General features: G+C 38.5%; 1 protein-coding gene and 1 long non-coding RNA gene across 8 annotated transcripts in view; one reads left to right on the top strand and one right to left on the bottom strand.

Annotated features, from left to right (window-relative positions):
* ABCB1 (ATP binding cassette subfamily B member 1) overlaps window positions 1–14294 on the top strand; it is a 200808-nt gene extending 186514 nt beyond the window's left edge. For all 7 annotated transcript variants that reach the window (XM_020987474.2, XM_020987469.2, XM_078151865.1 and 4 more), the window contains exons 25-28: window positions 763–960; window positions 3312–3518; window positions 11546–11692; window positions 13316–14294. In XM_020987474.2, coding sequence (XP_020843133.1) covers window positions 763–960; window positions 3312–3518; window positions 11546–11692; window positions 13316–13522 — 759 coding nt within the window. In that variant the 3' untranslated portion in view covers window positions 13523–14294. The remainder of the gene's footprint in view (window positions 1–762; window positions 961–3311; window positions 3519–11545; window positions 11693–13315) is intronic.
* On the bottom strand, window positions 4618–8149 carry LOC110209190 (uncharacterized). The gene is made up of 3 exons (XR_002324748.2): window positions 7759–8149; window positions 6493–6606; window positions 4618–5285 (listed from the first exon to the last, which is right to left on the bottom strand). It is a non-coding gene; the product is annotated as an uncharacterized LOC110209190 (long non-coding RNA).
* Window positions 14295–21503: the final 7209 nt, after the last annotated feature.

Here is a 21503-nt window from a genome sequence, read left to right on the forward strand (position 1 = left end):
GTGTAGGTTTTTAATATATACATATTATATGTTTTCACATTAAAATATAAAATATATATTCATATAAATTATTTTGTATGTAATCTGTATTTATAAATGAATGTTATATAATATACAGCATTCTACAGATATGTAATATTTATGCGTGTTTAATGTATACAGGTATTTTTATTACATTGATGTCAGGGAGAAGACATATCTTTTTTGTGTGTGTGAGGGGCAATGGGGTTAAGTGACTTGCCCAGGGTTGTATAGCTAGTAAGTATTTGAGGCGAGATTTGAACTTGGGTCCTCCTGACTGCAGGGCTATCCATTGTGCTACCTAGCTGCCCCAAGAAGACATATCTTAAAGGCAACAAACCCTGTCATATCAGAGTTTATTGTTGGTTATATTAATTAGGGGACATGGTTTGCCTTTATTTATTTGCTTGTTTATTTATTTTAGGGGCAATTGGGGTTAAGTGAGTTGCCCAGGGTCACACAGCTAGCAAGTGTCTGAGGTCAGATTTGAACTCTGACCCTCCTGACTTCAAGGCTGGTGCTCTGCTGTGACACCTACCTGCTCCTGATTTGCCTTAATTTAAAAAAAAATCTATACATTATAAAAGGGTTGCCTGCACTTACTGAGTCTTTGCGTGTCTGAAATGGAGCCAAAAATGAACAGTAAAAAAAAAAATGTTTCTCACATGGTAGTGGAGAAGGATTAACCTTGTAGCCTATTTTGCTCGTCATGTAGTTAATTTAATGGCATTTTGATTTTAGGAGAAGTTTGAAGGGAATGTGTCATTTGATGAAGTTGTGTTCAACTACCCTATGCGACCTGACATTCCTGTGCTTCAAGGGCTGACTCTGGAGGTGAAGAAGGGTCAGACCCTGGCTCTTGTGGGCAGCAGTGGTTGTGGGAAGAGTACTGTGGTGCAACTTCTCGAGAGATTCTATGATCCCCTGGCTGGACTGGTGGTAAGTGGACTGTTCTCAGGACATCCTTTCCTATGAAACCATGCAATTGTGTGTCTCAATTCAAGGGTTCTCTCTTTCATCGAGCCAGCTTTCAGTGCCATGTTTTATAGCTGAAGACCTCTAATTCCCCACAGTCTCAGACTCACAAAATGGGAAAAGATCTTAAGAACCAAGATTTAGACCCTAGAGATCATCTAATCCAACCTCCTCATTTTATAGAGGAGGAAATGAAGGCTCCTGCTGTTAGAAATGACTTAGCCAGGTCACCCAAGTCATGAATTGGTGGCAGAGCCAGGGCTATTTCCAGTTCCGTGCTCTTTCTTCTTCACCATCAGTCTTGCTTCTCAAGATCATTTGGAGCCAGATCATCGGATGATTTGAGGGACAGGCCAGGAACTGTGGGGCATCTTGTATAGGACACTGGAGAGCTACTAAATGGCATTGCAAGAAGCATAAAGTGTACAAAGGAATGTTTTAAGGAGATTGGTCTGGCGACAAGTGTAGGAATAATTGGAAGGAGGTGAGACAAAAGACAAAGAAAGCAATTATGAAGTGATGAGGCACAGTTAGGATGTAGTCTTGAATTCAGTGAACATTGATTAAATCCCTTCAGTGATGAGAAGCAGTATGGCAGAGTGGGTAGAGCTCTGCCCCTGGAGTTACAAAGAGTCAGATTCAAGTTCTGCCTTTGAAATAGACTAGTTCAGAGGTTCTTAAATTTTATGTGTGTCATGGATTCCCTTCAGCCATCTGGTAAAGCCCATGGACCCCTTCTCAGAAGAATGTCTTTAAATGCATAAAGTAAAATGTGTCTTATTACAAAGGAAACGATTTTGAAATACAGTTGTTAAAATTTTTTTTTAAATGTTCATGGATCCCAGCTTAAGAACCCCTGTGCTAGCTCATACACTCTCTCTTCTGTATGAAACCTTTTCTGATTTCTCTCTCTACCTCCTGCCAACTATTTTTAGTGTTCTTCCTCCCTAAACCGTCTCACATTTATTTTTGTATTTATTCCACACATACACGTGTATATGTTGTCTTCCCCAGCTAAATGTAGGGGAAGACACATCTATAGGGTATATTTGGAAGCAAGGTATATTTCATTTTTGGCTTTTTATCCCCAGGGCTTTGCACATAGTAGGTGCTAAATAAATGCTTGTTGACTAGGTTTGTAGACTTGTCAACTAATTCATAGTATTTACGTGATATTTTATGTGATATAATTTGACATAAAGATCAAATGAGCTACCCATGGATGCCATCCTTTCCCTAGCCAAAAAAACTGACAGTGAGACATGAGAAAACCCAGGTACCATGATGTATCCATCAAGGTGTTGTGATCTGCAAAGTTGGGGACCGATGCCAAAGCACAATAAACATACTCACTATTTTCTTAAAGCTCTGTGCATGTGAGACCCCTGTTCAGTCAACTCCAGGAAACCAGGAAAGACGCTGTTATTCCAACAGACAGTAGTAAACTGGCAATTACTTAAGAATTCCATGCATAGGAGAAAGCTAGGTGGTGCAGTGGATAAAGCACCAGCTCTGAAATCAGGAGGACCTGGTTCAAATCCAGCCTCAGACACATGATACTTACTAGCTGTGTGACCATAGACAAGTCATTTAACCCTGATTGCCTCACCAAAAAAAAAATGTACATTTTTAAAAAGAGGGGGCAGCTAGGTGGCACGGTACATAGAGCACCTGCCCTGAAGTCAGAAGGACTTGAGTTAAAATCTGGCCTCAGACCAAACACGTGACACTTACTAGCTATGTGACCCTGGGCAAGTCACTTAACCGCAGTTGCCCCCCCCCAAAAAAAAAGAATTCCATGCATAAAATAAAATTACTAGTCTTAGAAAATTAAAAAAAAATCAGGCACAATTAATTGTGTTTGGACTTTCCAGGCTAATTACATGTTCCTTCCCTTCTCTCAATCTGCAATCTGCACTGCCCTTCTTAACTGTTCCTCAAAAATGATTCTCTGTCTTCTCTCCCTGTGCCATTGTAGTGTCTGTCTTCCATGCTTGGACACTTGCTTTTCTCATAGCCGTCTCTTGGAATTCCTACTTTCCTTCAGGATTCAGCTCAAGCAGCCTCATCTCCACGAAGCCCTTCCTAAAGTTGAACTTTTTTTCACCCTCCCACACAAAATTACTTTGTACCTATATTGTATGTAGCCTGTAAGGACTCATCCATGTGCATATAATCTGCTTCAGTAGAATGTAAGCTCCTCGAGGGCAGAAATAGTTTCATTTTTATCTTTGTAGACCTAGAGCCTAGCACAGTGTCTGGTACTTAGGAAGGGCTTAATAAATACTTGTTGATGAATTGGACTTTGCTTTCAGAAAGTTGATGGCCAAGATGTGAAGAAGCTGAATGTCCAGTGGCTCCGGGCTCAGCTTGGCATCGTGTCCCAGGAGCCCATCTTGTTTGACTGCAGCATTGCAGAGAACATCGCCTATGGAAACAACAGCCGGGTGGTATCACAGGAAGAGATTGTGAACGCAGCCAAAGCTGCCAACATCCATCCTTTCATTGAAACATTACCCAAAGTAAGTCATTTTCTTGCCCTCTAGAACCACAAAGAGACGCTGGTCTCCTACTGCCTCTGCTCTGCCATCTCTCTAGCAATAGGAAATTCATGTTCAGAAGACATAGCATCCTTTCCTACATTTAGTAAACACAATTTTATCATCTAAAAGGGGAGATCACATTTATATCATCATAGTCATGTGTGTTTTGTTTTCCTGGTTCTGTTCGCTTTATTTCATGTTGGCTCATATAAGCCTTCCCATGCTCTGTATTCATCATAGTCATTTTTTCTTACAGCACAGTAATGTTCCATTACATTCACATACCAGAAATTGTTTTGCCATTCCGCAATCTATGGGCATCTACTTGGAATACAATTCTTTGTTACTTCAAAAAATTATGCAATAAATATTTGATATAGAAAAATAAAATAAAAGGGAAGATCATTCATATATGAATATGGTATAACGGAATGAGCAATGGATTTAGAGCGAGAGGGCATGCATTCGCTTCCTGGCTCTACCAATTCAATGACCTTGGATGATGATGATAATAATAATAATAATAATAATAATAATGATAATAATAACAATAATAATAATTGGAACAACTAGGTGGGGCAGTGGATAAAATGCAGGCCCCGGAAGCTAACAATTCCATGAGACTTCAAGAAGCAGTAAAACAAAGTCAAAAGAATGGAAAAAAAATAGGAAAAATGTGATATATCTCATTGGAAAAACAACTAACCTAGAAAATATATTGAGGCGAGAACATTTAAGAATTATTGGACTACTTGAAAGCCATGATGAGAAAAAAAAAGAGCCTAGACATCATATTTCAAGAAGTTATCGAGAAAAACTGCCCTAACATTTTAGATCCAGAGGGTAAAGTAGAAATTGAAAGAATCCACTAATCAACTCCAGAAAGAGATCCCCACATGAAAACTCCCAAGAACATTGTAGCCAAATTCCAGAGTTCCTAGGTCAAGCAGAAAATATTGCAAGCTGGCAGAAAGAAACAATTCCAATATTATGGAGCCATAGTTAGGATCACACAAGATTGAGGATCAGAGGTCTTGAAATATATTCTGGAAGGCAAAGGAGCTAGGAATGTGGGGAATGGTACATAAGAATTTTATTATTATTAGGGCAGTTAAAAGGAGTTTACGTAGATAGAGGGCAAGGGTGTGAGTCAAACTGTGCATGCCTTTTAACCCAGCAATACCCCTACTAGGTCTGTATCCCAGAGATCAAAGAAAAAGGAAAAGGATTTATGTGTACAAAAATATTTATAGAAGCTTTTTTTGGCTGCAAAGAATTGGAAATCGAGGGGATGCTCATCAGTTGGTGAATGACTGAACAAGCTGTAGTATATGATTGTGATGGAGTACTATTGTGTTATGAGAATTCATGAGAGGAGTGATTTCAGAAAAACATGGCAAGACCGATATGAAAGAGGTGAGAGAACCAGGAGATCATTGTGCGCAGTAATAGCTATGTTGTAACGATGATCAGCTGTGACAGACTTGGCTCCTCTGATCAATACAATGATTAAGACAATTCCAGAGGACTGGTGATGAAAAAATGCTATCCACCTCCAGAGAGAGAATTGATGAACTCTGAGCGCACATTGAAGTATCATTTTCTCATTTCCCTAATTTTTTTTTCCTTTTTTGTGATATGGAAATGTGTTTTGCATGCTTGCACTGTATAATTGATATCATTTTGCTTGTCTTCTCAGTGGGTGGGGGAGGGTGGTTGGGAAGGAGAGAATTCGGAACTTGAAATCTAAAAAGAAAAGAATGATAAAAAATAAATCAATAATGAATTTTTTAAAAAGAAAAGATCAGCCAGAAGGAAATCCCACCTCTCCCCATTCTATTCCCAGCCTTAACTGCCATTTGGGTTTACTCTGGGACCTGCTAGAGAAGAGGACAAGTCAGAGCAAGTCAATAAGCATTTATTAAGCACCTAGTATGTGCCAGGTAACTGCACTGTAAGCACTTCGATACAAAGAAAGGCCAAAAAAAAAAAAAGTCCGAAGTCCGGGCTCTCAAGGAACTCACAGTGTAATGAGAGGGAGATAATGTGCAAACAAGTATGCACAAATAAGATATTTGTACAGGATAAATTGGAGAGAATCTCAGAGGGGTTAAACAAATAACTCATACTGTGTTAGACCTCTGGGACTTCCCTGGGATGCTGCCCTCCCCATTCCTTATTTCATTCCCTCCTTTCTGTGCCAGGTAAGGACAACAGCCGAGCATAAATCCCATGCCTCCACTGGCTCCTTTCTGATCATTGCATTCCCAAACCTTGAAGAAGAGCATCCATTTCATAGGGTTTGAGGGTCATGTTTTTTATTTTAGATAGCATTATGGATCTAGAATTGGAAGGGACATTACAGGCCATTTAGCCCAAATCTATTATTTTGAAGGTAAGAAAACTGAAGCCAAATGCTACTAATGACTTGCCCAATGTTAGAGGTAGAATTTGAACCCAAAGCTAGTGGTCTCTCCACTGTACTTTGCTGCCTCCATAGCTAACACTTGATTAAATACTTTGTGTCAAGGAGAAGGTCAGAAATTTGACAAAGGATTCAGCCTGACAGACCTACAGAGAACATTGATGTTAGTGTTTAGGTGAGACTTTTCTCGGCATTGGCCTATTGCTATTTTGGTGGGCCTGTGCCATATTTCTCCCTTCCTATTCTCAGACCAAAATATTCTTAGCAGAGTAACAGATTGTTTAGACCAGGGCTTCTTAACCTTTTGTATGTTACAGATTCTTTTTGGCAGTGTGAGGACAGGCAGGACCTTCCTCAGAATAATGTTTTTAAGTGAATAAAATTTCAAAGGAAAATTGGTGTACAGTTATCAAAATATTTTCTTAAGTAAGTTCATAGGCCACAACGTAGACAGTTGTAGGGTTGGCATAGCCCAGCATGGGCTCCAGAGTCAGATGACCTTGGTTAAAATTCAGCTTTGGACATTACCCTTGTGACCTCAGGCAAGACACTTAACCTCCGTAGAGCTCCCATAAAATGAGGGAGTCAGACCACATGGCCTCAGATCCTTTGTAATTGCTCTCTCAGCCTCAGTTTCTTCATCTGAAAAAAAAAAAGATTGGATTTGATGATCTCTAGAGTTCCTTCTCCTCTAGAAGTATGAGTTTTGAAACCTGAAAAGAGGGGACTCTATACTTTTAAAAAATGGAATCCCCAAATGACATTTCTTAATCAATTAAGGTCACTTAAAAATATGTAGCAGCTAGTGAATTTTTGTTGTTGTTGTTGTTGGGAGGTGAGGAGGAAATGGTCTGGACCTCAGATTTCATCTGTGTAGGGAACTCCAAGGTGGAAGCTCTTTGCATCAATGAAGATCAGCAAGTAAGCGTCTCAGAGAGTTGCCTGAGGCCCCCTCTCCTTTATCTGCCATGTTGTGCTGCCTCTCAGAGCTGAGTACAGCTAGGAATAAGCAGAGACTATAGTCAAAGAACCAAAATTCTTCTCTTTTAGGGCGCTTTTTATTTTAACAATGGCAAGAGCACCACCCTGTGGTCGTAGTTAAAATAACAATTACTTGTACTGTGTATGTGTTGTGCACAGCTAACTCAGCTCACCACAAGAGCAAGGATCCTATACTAACCTTCTGTCTTGAATGTGCGTTGATGAGGCGGGAGACAAGATGGAAGCAACTCCCTTTAATTTTAACAAAGCATTCACTTAAGCAGTAAGGTAACAGGAACTTCTTCTAGGGTTACAATGAGGTAGAACTCATGCTGTGCTAAGGACAGTGCATGCACGTCCTGTGCACTTATCTGACTCCAATCACAGATAAGTTGCTAATGACCGTACAATAACTAGGGAGTTAAAGATTGTTAAAGATCCATAGAATGGAGCACCTAACCAGACGACCTTTGCTCATGGATCAGTCACCTGAGAGGGGCCTCCGCCCATCAGCGAGACCTCATGAACAGCCTGTGGCCCTCTACATCCTTACAGATCCCCAACATGTACACAATTATAAGTAATTTTACATAGCACATTTATATTGTACTATGTGTATTTCGCTCAGTGGGTCAAATTATTTTCCCCTATAAATCTTAATCCCAGGCATGACAACACACACACACACACACCACACACACACACACACACACACACACAGAAGTATCTATGCTCTCATCAAAATGGGTGTTTTTCCAACCATGCTACATATCAAGACTCATCCATCTTACATTCACCCTGTGTGCGGGTTACCTTTCTTCAGCTCTTGTGACATGGCATCTATTCCAATGGAGTACTTGAATTGTACTTTAGTTATCTTCTCTCTCCCCTACAAAATGATGATGACAACAACAATAATAGTTAGCAGTGATGTCACACTTTAAGGTTTGCAAAATGCTTTACAAATATTACATGATTTTATCCTTACAGCAACCCTAAGGGGTAGGTGCCATTATTATACCTATTTTAAGATGAGGACACTGAGGCAGACAGGGTTTGAGTCATGTGCCCAATGTTTGAGGTATATTTGAACTCACCTCTTCTTGACTCTGTGTCCATTATTCTTTCTACTATACCACCTGCATTAGGGGATTATTCAATACTTCAAAGTGGTGAGAAAAATTGCCTTTGTTTATTACCATTTTAAAGTGTTACTCTGTTTAAATTAAGAAAAATACATTATTGTATGTGTCACATTGTTAATTTCAAGGAGAAAAGCTAAAACTCACCATTGGAATAGCTAAAAATTCTGGTTTATCTCTGTGTGGATATATCCTTAACTTCTGCTTTTGAATATGTGTTGGTACCATAATCTTGGACTTAGCCACTGATTAGTGATTATAGTGATTATACACCTTTGGTTCAGATTCTAGATTAGCTATTCTCTTATATTTTTTCAGCAACAAATTATTTTGATAATTACCTACTTTATAGTGTAATTTGAAATAAATCTGGTGATGCATGTCTCCTTTCCTCATTTCTCCCCCATAATTTCCCTCAAACATTCTTGTCTACTTGTTCTTTCTTTTTTAAGATTTTATTTACCTGATTTTTAATTTATGAAATAAAATAAGCATTTCCATAACATAGTAGAATAGAAAAAGAGGATTATATGTGCAACTGCAAATCTATCATGTATAACTTGCTATTCCTTTTAAATTCATAATAAAGTTATCTTGAAATTTTCTTTTTTTTTCCCTTTTTTTTCTTCCCTCTCCTCCCCCAGAGATGGCCACCATTGGACAGAAATATGTGTGTGTGTGTGTGTGTGTAAACTCATTCTAAATATACTTCTATTTATCAGTTCTTTCTCTGGATACAGATAGTGTCTTCCTTCATAGGTCCTTTGTAGTTAATTTGGGTATTTATAACAATCAAAATGACTTAGTCACTCAGAGTTGTCCTTAAAGCAATGTCACTGTTACTGTATACAGTGTTCTCTTGGTTTTGCTCATTTTGCTCTCTATGAAGTTCTCCTATGGTATGCTATTAATATTGCTTCAAATTACAAGTTAATTTGGGTCATATCGACATTTTACTATGCTGTTTCAATCCAGGCACAAATGGGATATTTCTTTAGTTATTTAATTCATTTTTTCTGTTAAAATTGTTTTTATAGTTATGTTCCTGTAGTTCTTATGCATGCCTTGATATGCTTAAGTACTCAATATATTTCATTAGTAATTATAAGTTGTGTTTATCTTTCTGTTAATCTCTCCTGGTTTCTTTTGGTGATGTATAATATGGCAGTGATGGGTGGGGGTATTACATTTTACACCCTGATGTCTTTCAGAAGTCTCGATTAACCCCCTTGTTGAATTTCTTGAGATTTTCTAATTAACTTTCCATCTTTACCAAACAGAGATAGCTTCTTTGATAATGCTTATTCCTTTCGTTTCTTTCTTTCTTACCTTATAGCTATAGCCAACATTCTTAAAACTATGTAGGATAATAATGGTGTCAGTGAACACTCTCTGTCTTTTTGGTGCACGTGTTTCTAATTTTCCATTGTATATGATACTAGCTAGGTCTTTATTTCAGATAGAGGGAGGATATTCATTATTCTAGTCCTTGTAGATGCAGGCTTCCTTTTGTTTTAGTGTAGATCTGTAATTGCGTTTGGTGCCTGGTACAGAGGAGGTGCAAAGTAAATATTCATTGACTGACTGAGCAGTACAGGGAACTCTTAGTAAGGAAGTTCACTCCTCTCACGTCTCTCGACAGCTCTCCTACAGTTCAGTTTTAAAGCATTGTCTCTAAGGCACTGAGAAGGTGACTTGCCTACAAGAGTCACATAATCCAGTATATTTAAGAAGCAGTTCTTGAACCTTTCTTTCTCTGACTCTGAGGCAAGCTTTTCACCGGTGGATTTCATCATACCACCTCTCTATGAAGTGGCAAACAAAGACAGAAAAGCAAAGATTAGTATAGAACAAAAAAAATTCCTAATAAAGTTACCACTTAAAAATGAGTCCTATTCCAGCATCCCTCCCTGATTAACACCATGATCCATTCTGCCATTGTTTTTGGTTATTTCTTGCTGGTTGTTACTCTGTGGGAAAACATTGATGAAACTCTCAAATATTTCTGTTTCACTGACCCTCTCAGTCATTTTCTTTTTCAGTCCTGTCTGATTCTTTATGACCTCATTTGGGGGTCAGTATCTCTTGACAGAGATATTGGAGTGGTTTGCCATTTTCTTCTCCAGCTCATTTTACAGATGATGAAACTGAGGCAAGCAGGGTTAAGTGATTTGCCCAGGGTCACATAACTAGTAAGTGTCTGAGGACAGATTTGAACTCAGGAATCTGAGTCTTCCTGACTCCAAGCCCAGCACTCTATCCACTGTGCCACCTAGCCACTGAACCCTCTCTATAATTGTGCTTTTAAGGTGTAACCTAAAGTGAATATCTGTTCACACATGCTTTGCTCATTGTAAGAGTATAAACTTGCAATTTAATGTATTTTATTAAGTGAGATGAAATGAAGTTTCCTAAGTTTTAGTTTTTCATGATTTAGTCTCAATAAAACCCTTTGTTCACTATTTACTCAAAAATCTTGGTCCAGGTTTTAAATAGATTCACTTTAATTGGCCTTTTTCTGGTAGCAGTCATCCTTGGAAAAGGTACATTTCCTGTAAATACAGAAGGCATTTTTAATTACATTAAGGGAAAAAAATCTTTCTATTCCTATAAATAGTTTCCAATATAAATGTATACTTATATTCTTATTAAAATATATGAAATGGGGGCAGCTAGGTGGCGCAGTGGATAGAGCACCAGCCCTGGACTCAGGAGAACCTGAGTTCAAATCTGGCCTCAGACACAAAACACTCACTAGCTGTGTGACCCTGGGCAAGTCACTTAACCCATTGCCTAGCCAAAAAAAACAAACAAAAAATAAAGTATATCGAACGATACAGTCATGTGACTTAAGAGTTTTTCTTATTGATAGGATTAATAATAGAACAGCACAATCCTTGAATTCGTGGTATAAATAGATGGACTGATCATTGATCACAATGAATGCATTTTAAAGTCACAACCTCCTTTTAAACCAGAAACAATCATGCCACCTAACAGCATTTGTGTGAGGATCAAATAGTGTACAAAGCATTTTATAAATTTTAAAGCACTATATTAAAGTGAGCTATTATTGAAACTTTCGGTTTTATTGGCATAGACCGGGGCACCTTTATCTCTTGCTTCATTTTGATCAGTCCCTTTTTCCAATTTTGATTTTGGTAATTTGATTTTTTTGTTCTCTGTTTTTCTGATTAAATTTGTGAATTGTCCATTTTATCAGTCTTTTCAAAAAGCTCTTCGTATATCAGTGCAGTTATGCTTTTGTTCTGTCTTGTTGATTTCTATTATTTTAACAGTTTCCTTCTTACTTGCTTTTGGCATAATGATTTGTTCATTTTAATTTACCTTCCAGAAGCAAAGTCTCTTTTACTGCAAACTCATTGTCAAGGTAATAACTTTCATTTTTACTAGCATCTGTATCTTTTCACATTAACCAAATTTTTCTTTAAACACAGAAATATGAAACCAGAGTAGGAGACAAAGGGACTCAGCTCTCCGGGGGTCAGAAACAGCGCGTTGCTATTGCTCGAGCCCTCATCAGAAACCCTCAGATCCTGCTGTTGGATGAAGCCACTTCAGCCCTGGACACAGAAAGTGAAAAGGTACGGGCTTACCATATTCATGCTCTGAGAGAGCCCACTTTCTTTTACTATGAACACTTGGTATAGTCACAATCATAGAGGTTGGAATGGTGGCATAAAGGAAACAGAAAGGAACATGCATTTGTCAAACACCTACTAAATGCCAGGAAGCATGCTGGGCATCTTGCTCTTTTCATCCTAACAATAATTCTGGGAGTTAGGTGCTATGCCTAACCCCATTTTACAATTGAAGGAACTAAGGTAGACAAGAAGTTAAGTGACTTTCCCATGACCGCCCAGTAAGTGTCTGGATTTGAACTCAGGTTTTCCTGACTCCAGACCCACTGTACCTCTTAGCTGCTTATAAAAGTTTGGTCTTGGAATCAGAAAGACTTTCTGCCTACAGCACATACTGCACCTACAATAACCCTGGGCTAGTTAACTTAAGGACTCAGTGCCCCATCCAGCTCTGTAAGACTATACAGCTGTGTCCCTGTTAGTGGGAATTAATAATCTCTCTGAAGTGGTCATGTTATTTAAATTTGAAGGACATATTTCCATTGGGCTAGAACCTATGACCCTATTCTTATATAATTATGACTTTGAATAGTGTGGATTTGAATATATGTGACCACTTTGGAAGATTCCTTATCCCAGCTAGTAGGGACCTAGATATGAGTTATAGATGTGTTACTGTTCTGCATTGATGAGGAAAGCGTTTACACCTGTGCCAGGAGTTCCCTCCACTGATGTTGTCAAAGGAATCTTCTTACCATTTAAAATGATCATTCAGTGGAACCAGGAAAATCAAAGGCTGAGAATCCATAGTACTGGTAACTAACTCCTTTTCTCCTTATACAGAGCACCTAATACCATTGCTTTAAGCATTGCACAATTTCTTCATTTCCTGTTTTCAGCTGTCATAGTCAAAACAGAGAGGATGAGACGGTCACAAAACCTGACTTCTGTCTATTTAGGACTTAGGATAGAACAATCACTTTTGTTATTGTTCTGTTATTGTTTTGTGTGGGACGGAAACCAAGTACCTGCAAATCTCTTGAGCTGTGTCCGAAATTTGCGAATAGCAAAGGATTATTCCAGTCTTTCAGAGAAGGCTCGCTAAGGCAGGCCAAAAGGCTTCCAAGGGCTTTGGTTTTTATATATGAAACACAACATGGTAGCACATGCAGAAAACAGATATTCTAGTAAATGTTTTTAATGGTGGAATGAGTTCAGTAAGAATGAGAAACAAGTATTAATCTGTATGCTATGGTTGCACGTGTATAACCTATATCAAATTGCTTATCGTCTCAGGGAGGGGAAAGGGGACAGAGGGAGGGAGAGGATTTGGAACTCAAAATTTAAAAAAATGTTAAAAATTCTTTTGATATATAACTGGGAAAAATAAAATATTCTTTAAGAATAAAAACAACAACAAAAAAAGGTATGCTAGTTGTAAAATGATCTCTTTGCCCACCCAGTTCTTAGCTTTGCAAAAACTGCCTTACATCTCACTGACACAAAACCATGAGCAAAACACATTTTTTAGGGAAATGAAATGGAAAGAATATTGAAGGAGAAGGAATTTCAAAGTTAGTATTGATTTTTCTCTTACAAATAACCATGTATGTAATTACTTAATAGATTGTCCAAGACGCCCTGGACAAGGCGAGAGAAGGTCGTACCTGTATTGTGATTGCTCACCGCCTCTCTACTATCCAGAATGCCGACCTTATCGTGGTATTCCAGAATGGCCGGGTCCAAGAACGAGGGACACACCAACAGCTGGTAGCCCAGAAAGGCATCTACTTTTCACTGGTCAACGTTCAGAGTGGGGCAAAGCGCATGTGAACTCCTTTCACTCCATGCATTTCATAAGTTAAGTATTTCCTGTATTTGTATTTTAAAATGGAATCATAGCCATAAACTTCTGCCGTAAGTGCCAGAAAGCAAGTCCTGTCAGCTGTCTCATCCCCTGCTGCAACTGGAACTCTGTCCATTCAGTGTCTCCAGAAGAGAAGAAACAACACTTAAGGAAGATGAACCAATGTCTCGTGCATTATGAAACTTAGGGAAGTATTGAGGCTATCTAGTTTTTTTTAATAACTGTCTAAGCAATTTTATTTTTATTTCTAGTCTCCTTCAGAAAGTAGCTGACTTTCCTTGCTTAAAAAAAAAGATGCTGTGACCAAAGGGTGGGGATTCCTGAAATAACTGTTCATAAAATATAAGAGCCTATAATAAAACCAGAATATTTCTTGTACTAGTATAACATTGTTCAAACCTAACCCTAAAACTCTAGATTGTGAAGTAGTTGGTTCAAAGTAAGAGACCCCTCCTCTGGCTTTTTCTCATACTGAGTCCTACAGAGCTGCACAACCTCGTTCGCTTTTGTACTTAACCCTGTTGTTTGTTACTCTTCACCTTCTGTTATTATGGCCCAGTAAGTGACAATGGGAAACAAAGCAAGATTCATTCATTTGTTTGGGGCCAGGAGAGAAGTGCTGAATCATGGGATTGAATCTTCCTTTGGCGTGTTGTTAATATTTTGCACTGCTGCTACAACATGTTGTTAAAGAATTCTATTATTTTTGAAAAATATAAACCTGCGTTATTGTTTTCATTTCAGGACTTCCCTTCTGTAGAATTAATTCCCTGCAATGTCAGCCCAAATCCACTGTGTAGAAGAATTCAGATTCTTTGAATTCAGATGTGTTCGATTACGAGATCCCCTCTCTCACATTGTGGTATTGTTAACCAGAAATCAGAGAGTAACAATATGCAAAAAAATAGCTAGTCTAGAACCCTCTCTTAATGAATGTTCCCTCAAGCATAATGTGATTCCCAAGTTGTACCGAGAACAACCCTGACTGGAATGAAGACTCCTCTTCTGTGATGCTGACAAGCCTCGAGATTATTAATTATGCTATGCCTCAGGGAGTGCTAGTAATATTTTGAAATGTGACCTATTAATGACTAAAGACTTCTTTATGTGAGAATAATTTTAAGGGGAAAAGTATAGCATTAAGATAATGCTCTACTGAAATTCTTTCACACAAACATGGGTGTTTGTATGACAACCAAGAGGGTGCCATGTGAAATATTCTAAGAGATGTTGATAGAACATCATAGGTGTTGTGTGTGCCATGACTGCCACATGTCAACGATTCTAGCAATACAAAGACCAAGACGACAGTGACATAGATCAGTTTTGTGAAGGCATGGCAAAATCCAGGAACAGTAGACGGGAGGGAGGCACCATGCTTCCCTCACATCCTGGCCTTCTGCCTAGTGGGTGAACTTACAGGGTTGGACCAGATGGTCTTTTGTATGTTAAGAGGGTTGATGTCCCAAGGGTCAAGGAGACAAAGTCGGGAGATGTCTATTTTTAACATCTATATCTCTTGGGTAATCCTCTTAAATAGTGAGTCATCAGCACTGTTGGTAACTGGAAACTTGACTGCTTAGTCTATGTTGAATACCTATTGTGTTTATAACTAGCTTCTCAGCATTGTGGCAGGCTCTATGGTAGATAGGAACAAAGTATGAAAGCTGGTCCTTGCCCAAGACACAATCTAGTTGAAGAGAAAATTAATATGTATAAAACAGCCCTGAACATAGAAGAAATTCTTAAATAGACACTGCTCTCAAGCCCTAAATGTGTAACATATAAAGATATTGTAGGAAAGGCACTTAATTTGCAGTCTGAAGACCTGAGCTCATATCATATCTCATGCTATGTATTAGCTACGTGACCTCTGAGTCTCAGATTTCTCGCTTGTAAAATGAAATATTTGGGGAAAAAAGTTTCTCTAAGATTACTTGGAGCTCTGTAAGTAAATATAAATATTTAAAATATGAATAATTGCTATCAATGTTCAAAGGAATTGTAGAGGAAGGGACCCATATAAAAAGGATACAGGACTGAGGGACTGGATATGAATGAGAAAAGAGAGTAAGTGAAAGATGATTTTGAAATGTTGAGAATGATGTGTCTGACAGTGAAGCTGGGAGGGAAGCTAGCTTTGGAAGGATGATAAGCTTGGTCTTCATACAGCAAGCAAGATATGCAAGTGGAAACTGAATTGAACATTTACAGATAAGAGACTGAAGTTCTGGGTGCCCACTAGGTAAAGAAATTATTGCTACAAAGTATAGTTGTAAAGTCTGTTTCTCATTCTAGGTTTTCCTCTTGCCTACTCCTTGCAAAGTTAAAATTTCCTGTTTCTGCCCAGCCTCTAATCCAAGTCTACCTGCCTACCTTTCTAAATAGTCTTGGACCTTGAAGAAAAGAGACTCCTTTTTTGGTCTCCTGGGGACAACGCCCATTTCTACCAACCAAGCTAGAGATGTTTCTCTGATTCCTACTCAAGTCCAGTAGTTTTATATGGATTTCTTGGCATATTCTTTCATCGTCTCTTGTTGCTTACATGTCTTCCTTCCCTAGATGCTTAGATGCCAAGCTTGGCATCTTCCAGGCAATCTGAGGCTTTCACACATTGATATTTATACAACCCTGCCTTTTATATAGGATCTATATAAAATGTCTCATTTCCAGTTTACATATAGGTGGGTAATGGGAGTGCATTCATAATCTAAATTAACCTCAGCTAGTGTTCTCTTGGTGATTAGGCATGGAGCACTGTTTAAAACACCACGCAGAACACACAGGGAGGGGAGGGGGGCCGGAGGGTGGAAGGAAGGAGAGGAAATCTACTGGTTGCTTTTCTTTTTTTTCTCTATAGAAGCTTTTATCTTTTCTAGGCAAATGGTGCTGAATAACAGAGGACAGAAGATCTTTTAGACTAAGAGAACCAGTTTTTTGATTAATTTATTTTGGTTTATCAACAGTCACTTTCATAAGCTTTTGAGTTTTAAATTTTTCTCCCCTCCCCACCTCTCTCCCCAAGTTGGCACACACAGTCTGATATAGGCTATACATATACATTCCTATTAAACATATTTTCACATTAGTCATGTTGTAAGGAAGAATTAGAACCAATAGGAGGAACCACCAGAAAAAGGAAACAAAACACAACAGAAGAAAAAAGATACCAAATCGTATGTTTTGATCTGCATTCATACTCCATAGTTCTTTCTTTGGATGTGGATAGCATTTTCCATCCTGAGGCCTTTGGAAATGTCTTAGATCCTTGTATTGCTGAGAGGGGTTAAGTCTATCAATATTAATCATCTCACAACGTGGCTATAATTACCATGTACAACGTTCTCCTGGTTCTGCTCACTTCACTCAGCATCAGACCATACAAATCTTTCCAGGTTTTTCTGAAGTCTGCCTGTTCATCATTTCTTATAGTGCAGTAGTATTCCATTGTATTCATATACCACAACTTGCTCAGCCATGCCCCAATTGATGGGCATCCTCTCAATTTCAATTCTTTGCCACCACAAAAAGAACTGCTAGGAGTATTTTTGTACATGTGGGTCCTTTTCCCATTTGTATGATCTCTTTGGGATACAGCCCTAGAAGGAGCTTTTCTTTTACATCATAAATTATGTTCAGTCTTTTAAAAGAAATCTAGGTAGAACATCATTTAATTTTGCCTAAAAGAAATTCTTTTCTTTAATAATTAAAACCAGATGTCCGAATTTATTTGGAGATAGAAAAAGTCATTTCTTCCATTTATAGCCCTTTGCCCCAATTTTGCTGCCAAGTACTGTGAGTCCAGGTATCCCCTTTGAACCTTTAACACTGAGGTGAACAAACTCTACCCTTTGAGCACAGAAACCTCAGCATTGCAGAGCAGGAGAACGGAAATTCAAGCAGATGAGTTTTACTTTTCATTTTCTGCTGATGTAAAGGACTCTTTTATCCTAAGGCATGTTTGCAGAGATACTGCTGGCCATAGAACAAAGTATGTTTGTGATCTGATTAAAAAATGACCTGGCATGCAAATATTGGGAGAATGTCAAGTCCAAAGGAGATAAAGTCATTAATCACATTTTCTATTTACACATCTCATTTGCAAAGTTTTTATCATTCCTATAATGATGATTCCTTTCAATGTAATGTGTCATTCAATTCAGCAAGCATTTAATCGATTATTTAATCAATTAAATCTCTTTGCAAGATGAGGTGCCTAGAGAACTAGAAATCAGGAAGACTTGGATTCAAACCCTGCCTCTGACACCTGCTAACTGTAACCCGAGGCTAGTCACTTAGTCCCATAGTACACCAGGCCATTCACTAAACAATAAATTGCAGAATTGTTTTAAGTCTTTACTGGTAGGGAGAGTCCTCTAGATCTTTACCCCATTGAAATTACAAATACAAAGAAAGGTGGCAGAATTGTGCAATATACTATGCTAGGGGCTTCACAAGCAAAAGTGGGCAGAAAATGTAGCAGAGGGGGAAAAGGGTTGGTCTGAAGTCAATTAAGTTTGAATCCCAGCTCTGCCACTGTGTGGCCTTGGGCAAATCACTTGCCTTCTCTGAGCATCAATTTTCTCATCTGCAAAGGGAGGGTCTTGGAGTAGCTGACCTCTGAGTTTTCTTCCAACTGATCTTCTGTGATCTCTAATCCTGGAATTTACATGCTCCTTGGAGATACAGCCTGTAAAGCAGATGAGTGATTTGAGGAGGAAGAAATCACTCTAGAAGGACCAGCAAAAACTTCCCATAGGAGGCAGCCCCCTGAGCTGGTCTTTTTAGGAAGTTAAGAGACTTAGGTGAGGAAGAAACAGAACCCGCGTGCAAAGGCGTAAAGAAGCAGGAGATGGAATACCAAGTAAAAAGCATACAACAGGGTCCTTAATTTCAAAAGGCCAAAGTTATCCACTGTATCCCAGGCCATCACTAGTTGTCCTGACTTTCGTCTTACCACTGGACTTCGTTGACTCTGGAGGAGAGAGTGAGGCTGATGACTTTGCATGGCTCTGCATCACTTAAATCCAATTCCCAAGCAACTCAAGACATCAACCTTGTGATGTTATTGCTTTTCTTGGAGAATGAAGAAACAAGAAGAAGAAGAAGAGCAATTTGGCTGTAAAATTCAGTACCTGAAGGGGAATAGTGTGAATTAAGTGGAGAAAGCGGGGTGGAGTCAAATTCTTGCAGATTTTAATGGTGAGCTGAAGAGCGTATGTTTCAACCTAAACTGAGCCACTGAAGATTTGAAGACGGAAGTGACATGGTGAATCTACACTTTCGGAAGGTGATTTTGGTAGCTGTGTGGAAGATGGATTGGTCTACATTTGTTTCCTTGGTCAACTTTGGGTATTGTTTCTAGCACACAGATGTCTTCTGACTTACCCACATCCCTCTTAATCTGGTGTCTGATAGCTGGCGATTGGTCCTAACTAGTTTGAAAAAAAAAAACAAACAATCCAGAGAAGGCAACACCACCAGTCTATCTCCTCTTGCCTGATGGATGGGTCTTGGTCTATGCTTTCTGCCTTATGACACTGTTATTATTCATTTCCTAATTCATAGTGCATCTGACCCAGCCAAACTCAAAAGGTGATCTTGTAGAGTGTCAAGAAAACCATGGGACCAGGTTGTGACAATGTCCAGCCCCCATTCGCTTGGACTTACAGACCCTATCGAGGCTGTAAGATTCTAATAATTTAAATCCATAGATAATTCACAACAACCTCTTCTTATCTCTAATAGTATCGCTATCTTCTACTAACTGTACATCATCTCCAAAAGTGATCAATCCCCATTTCACAGCTTTTTTCTTTTGCCTCTTCACTCTCTGAAAGAGATGTCAGCAGAGAAATGAATAAAAACAAGCCTCCAAAAGAAAGAGAAGTATATGGAAAGAGTACTAATGAATCCCTAAATCATTGATTACCAACACCCTAAGCATTGTTTGCTTAATGACTAATTCTTCCTATTCCCAAGAGTGCCAGAATAGTTTTAGAATAGATTTTGCTCGAGACATTTTCCTCTGTTATGCAGTGTAGATGGAAATGCTCATTTTATTTGATGTTTGTTAACTTCAGAATAAAAATATAATTTTAAAAAAAAAAAGGAATTTCACAGCATCTCTTGAAGTCACAGAAAATATCATAGGCCAATCAATCTGTCAATCAACTAGCATTTATTAAGGTCTTACAATTAAGGCTGGGAATCACTGGCTGAGATAATTGATATGCAGCTGTACATTTGAGCCATATAGGAAATAGCCCAGTACATTGTTTTGAGACATTTTTAGATGGTGTTTACAGATACTTGGATGTGTGGCTAAACAAAGAGTGGCATTTTGCAAAGTTATAGTTTTGTGATAACCACGTCTATGTCAATATAAATAACCTTCAATGTTTGATTAGTTTCTATTTTGTTCCTCTCCATCCCATACCTAACCAACCCAAGAGTTCCATGAGGCAATTTGACCTTGGACCTCTCAGAGCTACCCTTGTGTGTCATTTCTCTAGGCTGGAAAAAACAATTTTATCTCAGTGTTTACTAGCAACGTCTCCACTGAATGTTCCTACAAGTGAAATGCAGAGCTGCCAACAAGTCCACCGTGGCCTAGAAAGCTCTAGAAAACAGAACACAAGGGATCAAATCATTATCATCACCATCACTGACTATATCGAGTGCCTGGGAGTGTGCTAGGCACTATGTACTTAAAAGAATCCTTTTTATCTCATGCATTTTATAAGAAGGGGGAAAGAGCAGGGATTCAAGAAATAATTTTTAAAAGGAAAATTATCAAGGACTAGCAGCTATTTTAGAGATGGGGTGGTGAGAAAAAACTTGAGGAGGAAAATGCAAGGGTAGGGTGGTGTACTGAACGGAAAGATCATTGGAGTTGGAATCAAAGGACCTGAAACTGAATCCTGAATCTGCTCCATACTATCTTTGTGACCCTGGGTTAGTTATTAAATCTCTCTGGGCCTCAGTTTCCTCATATATAAAGTGTTAGATGACCTCCATCAAAAGTCACCTTCCTGCTCTAAATTTATGATTTTATGTCATGAGTTGGAGATTGTGAGTCTAGGTGGAATTAAGCTATATAAATCAAGGCTAAGTGTGTGAAATTTAGAGAGATGTCAAGAGGATTAAGTAGTAGAAAGTGTGAAAACAACCAGGATCTTGTGAAACAGACATGTGCATATATGAGACTGACAATTCATGGCAGTTCTGTTGAGAACCAGTTACAAACTAGGGAAATAAAAGGATGGAATGGTTAGCTAGATACAAATACAACCAAAGCAGAGAGAAAGCTGAGGATATTCAAATCAGAGAACCTAAAAGGAACTTTGGAGATCACCTAGACTGCCTTATAGCAAAATCATTGGTTGTTGTCCAGTTGTTTTTCAGTCACGTCTAATTCTTTGTGATTCCATTTGAAGTTTTCTTGGCAAAGATACTGCAATGGTTTGCCATTTCCTTCTCAGGCTTATTTTACAGATGAGGAAACTGAGAAAAACGGTTATGTGACTTGCCCAGGGTCACCGGGCTAGTATCTGAGGCCAGATTTGAACTCGGGAATATGAGTCTTCCTGACTCCAGTTGTGGCACTCTAGCCACTGTGGCCCAAGCAAAATCATAACAGCCTGATAAAAATCTGTCTAATAAGATAATATATGCAAAGTGCCTTGTAGACCATAATGTACTGCCTACGTGTGAGCTCTTATTATCATCTTAAAGACCTCTAGAGAATAAGATTCCATTGGAATGTGGTTCCATTCCAATAGTAGTAGCAATAGTGGCTGATGTGCATATAGTGCTATAATTATAACAATGATTATTATTACAGTTTAAGTCCTAATTTATATAATAAAATAAAAATACTAAATCATAATATTTTCATTCATATACAAAAGGCAATTGTTTGCCCATCTATACAAGAAACAATGA

Source organism: Phascolarctos cinereus, unplaced genomic scaffold (assembly GCF_003287225.1).
Source record: "Phascolarctos cinereus isolate Bilbo 61053 unplaced genomic scaffold, phaCin_HiC Scaffold_1;HRSCAF=81, whole genome shotgun sequence".
NCBI classification, from domain to species: domain Eukaryota; kingdom Metazoa; phylum Chordata; class Mammalia; order Diprotodontia; family Phascolarctidae; genus Phascolarctos; species Phascolarctos cinereus.